The sequence below is a fragment of the Empidonax traillii genome, unplaced genomic scaffold (assembly GCF_003031625.1).
Source record: "Empidonax traillii isolate 1590-97213 ecotype Southwest subspecies unplaced genomic scaffold, ASM303162v1 scaffold111:size2041728, whole genome shotgun sequence".
Lineage (NCBI taxonomy): Eukaryota > Metazoa > Chordata > Aves > Passeriformes > Tyrannidae > Empidonax > Empidonax traillii.
The window spans coordinates 1,498,035-1,508,513 of NW_020955304.1; the positions used below are offsets into that span (position 1 = coordinate 1,498,035).

Sequence of the window (10,479 nt, forward strand, 5' to 3'; positions counted from 1 at the left end):
CTGCCCAAGCCCAGGTGTCCCAAGCAGGAGCCTGATAAGATGGGCTGAGAGGGCAGGCAAACACATCAGCTTTTGGCACAACAAATCCCAACCCCGGGAAGGTTTTGCTGCCTCAGGGCTTGCTTTTCCTTCTGGGCAAGCTGCTCCGGTTAAGCCCTCGCCCTTTTCCACTTGCACCCTCTCTGTGGCTGCAAACATTTCCCTCCAGCACCGCAGTCCCTCCCGCTGGTAACACAGAGATTCGGGAATGCCACAGTCTGGTCATGCCAAATACTGCCCAAAGCCCCACAGATCCTCCCCAGTCCCAGGGGGCACAGCAGCCTCTGCACCTCCCAGGCAGAGACACCTACGAGGACCCTGAGCCGTGCCCGGGCTCGGCCCCGCCAGAGCAGGGTGGCAAAGTTAAGCTGAGCTGGAGAAGGTGGCACTGGGGATCTCCTGGGGGGCGGGAGGGGAGGGGAGGGGAGCGGGACATACCTTTGGTGTTGTCCAAGGACTCTGGAAGGGGAAGGATCTGCACCTGCATTTATGGGGAGGGACGTGCTCACCTTGCCAAGTGGCTGCCCGGGCAAGGAGCATGTGAGGCCGCAGGCTCCATATGGCATTTTTCACGGAAATAAAGGTCTGCTCAGTGCAAAAAGAGCCCTTTCAGCCACTGCCAATACCTCCCGTCACAGGTAAGGCCGAGAACGTGCCAGAATAGATTAAAATGCCGAGAGGTCTGGGAGTGAAACGGATCCCAGAGACCACTCGTGGAGAGCGGCAGCTCCCCAATGTGGGGCGTGGGCAGCTCTCACTCATCAACAGACACAATTTCTCTTTAAAAAATGTTTATTTCACAAACATGAATTGTTCCCACCCAGCACAATCCACCCCTACACTTCCAACACGGTGGGTGTTCCGGGGCCAGCAGGAACGCGGTGCCAGGGGCTGAGGGCACCCAGTGCATCCCAGTGTGGTGCTGCTACTCTGGTCTCTGAGTGCGAGGCCAATCTGGAACTGCCAAAAAGCACCACATCCCTGCCGTGGTGCCTGTCCCCAGAGCCTCCCCAGGCTGTCACAGGGCTCAGCCCCATCCCTGGGAGGGTTGTGAGGTGCCAGGGGGTGGCAGCCCCCTCCCTCTCCCCTTGCTCGCCCCGGCCCTGCTCCAGCGACCTTGGCCGATGTCCTGGTGTTCCCGGTGCTCCCAGTGCTCCCAGTGCTCCCAGCGCTCCCAGCCTCCAAAGGCAGCTGTTGGGTTTCCCAGCAGGGCTGTGCCAGGCCCCTAGAAATGTGCAGGGATCGTGAGAGGCTGAGGGGGACCTGCCAGCCCTGTCCTCTGGAGCCACGCAGAGAAGAGGGGCTTCCCACAGTGGGATTAGGGCTGGGCCTGGACCCCCCAACAGGCTCCCCAGGTTGGGCCCAGGGCCCATGATCCTCTCATGACCCTCCATGGTCAGTCTCTCTTCAGGTCAAGATCCTCTCAAGAACCAGGCCCTGGACTAAGACCCCCCTGGGCCAAGATCCTCCCCAGGGCCAATTCCCTCGTGTGTCAACAACCCCTGAGTCAGTCCCAGGCCCAGCCCTCCAGGGACAAGACACCCCCAGCCCCCCCAAATTAAGATCCCCCGGCTGAGCCTCTCAGGACCAAGACCCTTCCAGAGCCAAAGATCCCTCCAGGTTCAGTTCCCTCCTGAGACAAGACCCCCTGAGCGAGTCCCAGCCCCTCTGCCGGGACCAATATTCCCCCTGGCTCATCCCGCAGGGCCAAAATGCCCACAGGGCCATTTCCCTCCCCAATGAAGAGACCTCCCGAGTCAGCCCAAGGACCAGCCCCCTGGGCTGATATTCCCCTCGGGCTGATATTCCCCCCGGGTCGAGCCTCCCCGGCTCAGCCCCCGAGACGAGCCCACCCCAAAGGGCCGGCTCTGTCCCAGCCCCGGCCTCTACCGCCAGGGGGCGCTGCCGGCGGCGGCCGCGCCGGGCCCTTTTGTCCTTCGCGGGCCGCCGTAGCGCCCGCCCGTCCGCGCCGCCGAGGGGAGGCTGCGCCGGGACCGGGCTGGGAACGGGACTGGGAACGGGAACGGGAGCAGGGACGGGAACAGCGGCGGGGCCATGAGCGACATCCGGCACTCGCTGCTGCGGCGGGACGCGCTGAGCGCCGCCAAGGAGGTGCTGTACCACCTGGACATCTACTTCAGCAGCCAGCTGCAGAACGCGCCGCTGCCGCTCGTGGACAAGGGCCCCACCGAGCTGCTCGAGGAGTTCCTCTTCCAGGTCCCCAAGGAGCGCGGGGCACCGCCCAAGGTGCGGCACGGGCAGCCCGGCACAGCCCGAGGCTGAGGGCGGGCGCGGCCCCGGGCCATGGGTGTGCAGGGGAAGCCCCCAGAGCCCTGGACAGGGTCCCCCGGGGCCGCCGCTGCAGCAGGAGGGTCCCAGGGGCGGGGGCTGCTGCTGGAGACCGAGGGGTTGGAAGGGCAAGGTGGGAGCCCTGAACAGCTGCTGCTGGGGACCAAAGCCTTGGAAGGGCAGGATTAGGTCCCTGAGAGGCTGTTGCTGGAGACCAAGGCTTTGGAAGACCAGGATGAGGTCTCTGAGGAGCCTCTGCTGGAGACCAAAGCTTTGGAAGAAAGGGATGGAGTGGTGGGCTTTGAGGGCCCTGGGAACACCCACAGCCCCCCAGTGCTGCAGCTGGGCCCTACCGGGCTTTTTGGACAGGCGTGGGATGGAGCTGGGATGGGGATCTCAGGGATCAGCAGTGAGAAACCACAGCTGCTGATGAGTGTTGGGGTGTGTGGACCTGGGGCCTGGTGGGCTCCTGGGCCCAGCTGTGTCCCCCCCAGCCACCCAGCAGTGTCCTCAGAGCTGTTACTTGCAGAGGGAGGGAATATTTTTACCCCAGCAATGTCAGTCTCATCTCCCAGTCCGTGTGGGCAGCAGTTGAGGGTGCAGCAAGCACCAGTCTTGTGTATCCAGGTGTTCAAATACGACCTGAAGCTTTCCAATGTCACCAGGTAAATGCAGTGGTGGCTCAGGAAGCTGGAATGTATGTGCTGTGCTTGAAGACCAAGCCCCTCACACGTGAGGGAGGCTCCCAGCCTTTACCCTCCCTGCCTTTTCCACTTGTTTCTCTCTTTCCCCAAGACCCCCAGTGTATTTTGCAGCTTCGCTTTTGTTTTCTTTCAGAGGCTGAACTCCCTCCAGGAACTCCAGCTCCTCGAGATCATGTGCAATTATTTCCAAGAGCAGACCAAGGACTCGGTCCGGCAGATCATCTTCTCGTCCCTGTTCAGCCCCCAGGGGAACAAGGCCGATGACAGCAGGATGGCCCTGCTGGGGAAGCTGGTGTCCATGGCAGTGGCTGTGTGTAGGGTGCCTGTGCTGGAGTGTGCTGCCTTCTGGCTGCAGGTACAGCTCCTGTGCAGGCAAGGGTGGCTCAGGGAGGGGTGAGGGAGTGTTCCAGGGTGGACTGTGCTGGTTTCAGATGACAAGACAGCTGCCCCCCTGTCTGTGCTCACGTTCACTCCTGTGCTCCAGCATCAGGGAGAGCTTTTGCCAACCCATTCATGGAAGAGAAACAATTGGGTTGTTGTTTTTTTTTACTGTCAATAAAAGTTTTATTACTTCCCCCCAACCCCCTGCACGTTGAATGCTCATCCAGCCATGGGCAGGGACATCTTCCACTATCCCAGGTTGTTCCAAGCCCTGTCCAACCTGGCCTTGGACACTTCCAGGGCTGGGGCAGCCACAGCTTCTCTGGGCAACCTGTGCCAGGGCCTCCCCACCCTCACAGGGAAGAAATGTTGCTAAAGTAGTAAAAAAAAAAAAAAAAAATCTCCAAGTCACAATATTGATTTGAAAGGTTTTAATTTTAAACCACAGATACTTTAAGCATTAATTATCCCCACCTATTTTTATATTGAGGTATAGTGATTTTATTTCTGGGTGGATGTTTGATACGCTGAGAGAGAGAAAGCACACTGCTGTTTTGGGGGAGTGGGGACGCAGATGTTGGAGCAGCCCTGGGACAGGGTTTAATCTGCTTTCCTCATGTGCCACCCCCTCAGAGAACCCCTGCTGTGTTCTGTGTGAGGTTGGCCCGGGCACTGGTTGATGACTACTGCAACTTGGTGCCAGGCTCCATCCAGACCCTGAAGCAGATCTTCAGTGCCAGCCCTCGCTTCTGCTGCCAGTTCATCACATCTGTCACAGCTCTCTACGACCTCTCTTCAGGTAAGTGTTTCCCAGCTGTGTCTTTCCAAGTAGGTGCAGCGTAACACAATGTAAATTAACTGTTGCAAGGGAATTAACTGCTCGGATGCTAAAGAGGTGTTACCAAGTAATTATTGCCAGAAGCGGCTCAGGGGTGTGGCTGTTGCCTCATCTGGCACTGGGGTGAGAATAAAAATAACCATTCTATGGCTGAGTCATAGAATCCAAGGACAGTTTGGGTTGGAAGGGATCTTAAATCTCATCTCATTCCAACCTCTGCCATGGGCAGGGACACCTTCCACTATCCCAGGTTGCTCCCAAGCCCCGTCCAACCTGGCCTTGGACACTTCCAGGGCTGGGGCAACCACAGCTTCTCTGGGTAAAAGGGAGGGTGTTTGCTGGAGAAGCAGCCAGGTAACACCTGACACAAAGGGCATCATCCCCCACGGAGGGCAAAGGACACGGGGACCTTACTGACTGAGCAGCTCTGGGAGCGAAAGCTGATCTGTCCGGGCTGGGCAGTCAGACCTGAGACAGATTCAGGGCTACCTGTCAGCTTGATCCCTTCCAAACAGGGGAGGAACACAAATTCTGAATGTTTGCAAGCTGGAGCAGGATTTCTGTGGAGCAGTGACAAGAAATATATAAGCAACAGCATATCTCCAGTGCAGCCTTTAACTGTGTGTGTGGCTGCCAGTGATACAACCTGTCTGAGGTTGTTGTTGATCAGACACCTGAGGTTATCTAAAGTAAGTTTGATTTAGATTTATTCAGTAACAGGGAGCTCATGGTAGACCAGGGAACAACCATACATGAAATACCAACATCACCTATAATCCAGAGAAGGAAATGCCATTTGTTATCAATAAAGGAAAAGTTTTGCATGGTCTTCTTCAGATAAACAGCTTGGCATTACTGAGGGAGAGGGAGAGGCTTGGACTTCACGTTGTTTTTTTTAAGTATTTGGTAGAGCTCAAAGTGTATTTTGTATCTCAGTGTTTTTATATCTGTGTTGTGCAACCACTTGGAAGTTGGTCCAGGTGATTAGAAGACATGTCAGAAAGGACATAACGTGAGTTATAGGAAGTAATTCTTTAATTCCTTCATTTATTTGAGATGTTTTTGGTGACACAAGAAAAGGAAGCTTGCTCTTCAAATCCAGCAGCTTGTGACAGGGATGATTACTGAGAAGCCAGGGTTTCTCTTGTCTGTACTCAAGTCCACGAGCACCTTTCACTTCTTACTTGAAGCTTTACATAATCTTATAATCCTTTACATGTCATGTGATCACGTTATTACCTTGTGTTTTACCTAAACATGTTTAGGTAAGTAAGTCTTAAAGGAAATGAGTTGAATGATTGGCATTTCCTTCTCTTCAGCCAACAAGTTTTTCCTATTTCCCTTGCCTCCTGTACTTCCTGTGGCAAGGGATAAAGGGAGACTGAATTTAGGGAAGAAATGAGCAGATGATGGGTGGGAGAGAAGAAAAATGACAAAAGCAGCTTTGCTGGGAGAGGGGATAAATGCTGGCATTAGGTGGTATCTTTGGAATTGGTGAAGAAGGTGAAGTTGGCAGGAACGTGGTTGTATCTTCCCTGGGAGAAACAGGTTGTGTCTTCTCTGCGTCTTGAGAAAAAGAGCAGAACTGGGAAGGCTCTGAAATCGTAACTGTGACAGTGCAGGAAGGGTGTGTGTGAGAGACCAATTAAAGACTAAATTAAAGCCTCGTGCTTCAGCGCAAGGCTCAGCTTACCCAACGCCAACTTTCCTCTCTCCAGATGACCTCATCCCTCCTTCAGACCTGCTGGAGCTGATCGTGTCCTGGATCTTTGAGGACCCCCGTTTGATCCTCATCACCTTCCTCAACACTCCCATCGCAGCCAACCTGCCCATTGGGTTTTTGGAGCTCACCCCGCTGACCGGACTGATCCGCTGGTGCGTGAAGGCCCCCCTGGCCTACAAGAGGAAGAAGAAAGCCTCCCTCTCCAATGGACACGCTCCCAGCAAAATTGCCAAGGACTCGGCTTCGGGAGAAGACAAAGATTGCCACCAGCTGTACTCGAAGCTGCACCTGAGCGTCCTGCAGGTTCTTATGATGCTTCAGGGGCACTTGACGGAGAAGAACCTTTACGGGCGCCTGGGGCTGGTGCCCTTTGACCACGTGGTCCCGCTGGTTGAGGAAATCAACAGACTGTCCGATGAACTCAATCCTCTCAATGCATCCAAAGAGATTGAACTGGCTCTGGACAGGCTGGCCCAGGCTTTGCAGGTGGCCATGGCATCGGGAGCGCTCCTGTGCACTAGAGGTGAGTTGCTGGTGGGGCTGGCACAGACCCTGGCACAGGATTCTTTTCCTCTGGTGTGCAGAAGTTGTAAGGGGGAGTTTTGGAGCGAGGGAAGTGAAGATCAACGTGCTCACAGCAGGATTAGTAGTTTGCCCCTCTTGGAGAGTGACAGTGCAGGAAATAGTTCAGGAAAAATAGCTGGATGGAGAATAAGAGAAATCACTGATGTAGTTATGACTTATGCATTGCTTTGAGCTGGTCCTCAACCCTGCAGTGTGCACAAGGGGCTTAAACCTGGGTGTCTGGCACAGGGACAAATTTTGCCCCTCAGAATTGCTTGTAGCTATTTAAAAAGTTTAATAAGCACTGTTTGGTTGTGCCTCAGTTTGACTTCTCTGAGTTTGCCTGCTGGAGGAGAGTCCATGAAGCACATAAACCCACAGGGTGGGTGTGCTAGACAAAGAATTTGAAAAGCAAAGAAACAAACACACTTCACCTGGAACTTGTGGGCATTCAGCTCACCTGTAATGAGACCCCATTACAGTGTGTACAGTTGCAGTTAAACTTGTTAAAAAAAGGCTGCTAATGTGGGTTTTTTGTCTGCCTTTCCTGTCTCCAAAGCTGGTTCTTTCCAGAAGACCTGCAGAGGTAAAAAAGGGAAGTGCCTCAACACAGCACAGGGTCAGCCAGACAGGCTGTTTTCTTTTTATGTTCTCTTGAAAACAGGGAATTTTGGGTGTGACCAGAAGGCTTAAAGCTCCCCAACCACTGGGACAGTTGGTGCAGACCCCAACTGCAGAGAGTGGTGCCTGAAGCTTTAGCCCTGGCTGAACCAGTGCTGCTGGTCAAACCTCGGTGCTCTTCTTCCTAATCTTTTATAAAATAGCTCCAAATGTAGTAAGAACAAGCAGAAAATCGATTTTTTCGAGCTGATGGCTTATTTCAGCTGTGTTGGTTCTTAGTTGTTCACCTGGAACATTCTGAGCAGTTGCTCTTACTATGGAAGGAAATTCAGTATAAGGTGCTGCTAAAATATCAGATATCTCAGTGTTTGGGGAGTGTGTTTACCTACAAAGACAGGAGTTTGTGCTCAAACTATTCCTGAAAGCACTCTATCAACAGGCTATCTTGTTAAATTCCTTGGTTCTAATTACTCTGCTTGAGCAGAAGTTTGGAGATGGTAAAAAAGGTGCAATTTCTAGCTGATAGATCTCAGAAAAAAAAAACCCAACCCAGCCCTTTCTTTACACTGTCAATGTTTCAAAGACACCAAACCAAGACAAAATATGCATTGGGCAACCCTTGCCTTGCTTTGACCTGATGCCTTTCTCCTCACAAATGCTATATTCAGTGTGCAGAGTCAAGCCTCATGTTTCCCATGTCTTGTTGGTGTATTGGCATTGCAAAATCCATCCTAAGGCTTGGTCTGCCTTAAATGTCAAACATGCAGTAAAGTGGCTGGTGTGGAAAGCTGGTGAGATGGAGAACATTTTCTCCCCTGTGTTAAAGTTTCGGGCCTGAGAATGGGATTCTGGATGTGTTGGTGACTGGGGATGATGACAGATTGCTGATTATTCAGTAATTACTCAGTAAAATTACTGATTACTCAGTAATCTGACCTTCCTAGGAAGGACAGTGAAGAGGAAAATCACTCTAATTTCTGCTTTATCCTTATTATTATGTGTTCTGTCCTCTTTCAGATGACTTGAGGACTGTGTGCTCCAGGCTACCACATAACAAGTAAGAGACCTTTCTGCAGCTGTGTTGTTTTTTGATGCTTGTTCCAAGACACTTGAGGGCCGTTGAGACAAAATCTCTAAAAATGTATCTTCCTGGAATCAGGCCTTAGTTCACACTGGGCTAAAGGTGACACAGTGCTGGTTACTTCTTCCCTGGACTCCTGACTGAAGGGGATTTCAGTGGCTCCCCCCTTATATCTGCTCTTGCCCAGCCTGTGTTAAAACAAATACCCAGAAAGGGAAGTGAAATTCCAGCCAGGAACCTGCCCCTGAGTTGTCCCTTCCCCAACTCCCTGCCTGTTTTACCTGACCCTAACCTTAGTTACTTCTTGCCTCTTTGCAAAGAGCGACTGAGTTTACAAAAAAGAGGGGGGGGAAAGGGGAAAAAAGGGGGAAAAAAAAAAAAAAGAGCATAATGGAGCCCTGTCCTCCCGCCCCTCAGCTGCGCCGTGCGTTGGCCGCGAGTCGCCCTTGGATTCACCGCAAAAGCTGCTCTAACAATCCCCCCTCCTGTCTGGATTTCTCTCCACAGCCTGCTCCAGCTGGTGATCTCAGGCCCAGTGCAGCAGCCCACCCACGGGGCCCTGCCCCCAGGATTTTACCCCCACATCCACACCCCTCCGCTGGGATACCCCGCGCACGCCGCTCACCCCGCGCTGCCGGCGCACCCCGCGCTGCCGGCGCACCCCGTGCAGACCTTCATCCCGGGAATGACGTTCCCATACCGGCCCATCCGCTAGCACCGAGGCTGCACCGGGTCCCAGCTCCCCCTGGAGCCTGGGGAAGCCTCAAAGATCAAACCAAACTGTCCCAGGAACCACGTTTTCCTCTCTGGAGCGAAGCCGAGCGCGAGGGACCGGCCCTTTGGCAGCGGGGGTGGAAGGTTTGGAGGTGGGATGCAGATCCTAAGGGACAAAACAGGGGGGTGGGAATATGCAACAGAAACTCCAAACCTCTGCTGTGTGTGGAAATCCTTTTGCTCCGAGGGTCTGATGTTCCTCAGTCGTGCATTTTTCACGGCACGCTGAGCCCGCCTGCTCTGGCTCTGGCAGGGCCAGGAGAAAAGGCCCTTGTGGGATTTGTGGGTTTTTTCCAAGCTCTTCCACCCCAGCCTGCTTGTTTCTTTGTAAATGTTTGTATCTATAGCTACAGAGGATGTGTACACTGTATATTTTTGGAACACAGATGTTTGTTTGGGAAGCACAAGGGTAGGGTAAAGCAGCACTTCCTATTAAAGGAACCGATTTAAGAAGCATTGAAACAAATCTGCCATTTCTCTGTCAAACTGTTAGAAGAATGACAATTAAAACAGTTAAGATTTTTTTATCTTTCCGTTAAATAGAAGGTCCAACTCATTAGGCCTCTGCTGGGGAGGGGACAAAACTCACTGACCCACTGACCTGCCAGCTGGAAAATGCCCTTCCCAGACACCTCAGTCAGTGATTCTTGAAAATTTGGGGTGAGATCTGGCGTGTTCTGTTCATGCTGGCTGGAAAACTGGCCCAAGGCTGGCTGTGGTGTTCAGGCCAGCTCTGGGTGGGGCACAGGGATGCATGGAATCACCTGGGAAGGGCGGCAGAACGTGCTGCCCTTGGCACAACCACCAGCTGTGGTGTCCAGCCCCACTGTTGTCATGCTGTGCTTCTCTGAGCCCCTCTGAGGGGTGAGAAAGCAGGAAAAAAGGGTTCTTTCTACACATCAGTGGCTGTGACAAGGACCTCTGCTGCTCTGGTCCTTGTGTGAGGTGATGTGGGCTCTGCAGTTCCACACTGGCTGCAAAATAAGGACAAATGAGGTGGAAGATGGGAAAGTCTGATGTGAATGAAACAGCTGAAAAGGGAAGGTTAATTATAATAATAATAATAATGGAATAGTTAGAGTTGGAAGGCACCTCTGGATTTCGTCTACTCTGACCCCCAGATTATCTAGTAGTAGTAATAATAATAACAGTAATAATTCTTTCTGGCTATTAATTATATTATTGTTATTATTAAAAATAAATTAATATGCTCTAGATTTTGGTCAGCCAGTTGGGACTTGGTAAGCATTGTAGGTCCTTTCCGACTGAAATATCCTGTCTCAACTCACTTTGTAGAGCTTCGACAACAAAGAAAAACTCTTAAACACTCCTAAATTCAGAATTAGACTAGTTAGTGTCACCAACTCCCTGCACTGTGAGAAGCCTCCTGCCTCCTTCTGCATTGCAGGACGGAGGGTAAACTTCCGGCCAGGTGACACAGGAGCGTGACGCAACCCCACCTCCC

The 10,479-nt window shown here is 52.6% G+C and overlaps 1 protein-coding gene across 1 annotated transcript; it reads left to right on the forward strand.

Annotated features, from left to right (window-relative positions):
* Window positions 1-2,015: 2,015 nt before the first annotated feature.
* On the forward strand, window positions 2,016-9,476 carry CUNH7orf26 (chromosome unknown C7orf26 homolog). The gene is made up of 6 exons (XM_027882755.1): window positions 2,016-2,286; window positions 3,166-3,387; window positions 4,047-4,212; window positions 5,970-6,497; window positions 8,177-8,216; window positions 8,748-9,476. Exons 1-6 carry the CDS (start codon window positions 2,095-2,097, stop codon window positions 8,953-8,955), a joined length of 1,356 nt encoding a protein of 451 aa, XP_027738556.1. The 5' UTR covers window positions 2,016-2,094; the 3' UTR covers window positions 8,956-9,476.
* The last annotated feature ends 1,003 nt before the right edge of the window (window positions 9,477-10,479 follow it).

Excerpts from the sequence above, each read along its gene's own strand:
- CUNH7orf26 (XM_027882755.1), top strand. The coding sequence starts at position 2,095 with ATGAGCGACATCCGGCACTCGCTGCTGCGGCGGGACGCGCTGAGCGCC. Across the intron at positions 3,388-4,046 it reads GTGCTGCCTTCTGGCTGCAG|AGAACCCCTGCTGTGTTCTG; the intron begins GTACAGCTCCTG and ends CCACCCCCTCAG. Across the intron at positions 4,213-5,969 it reads TCTCTACGACCTCTCTTCAG|ATGACCTCATCCCTCCTTCA; the intron begins GTAAGTGTTTCC and ends TCCTCTCTCCAG.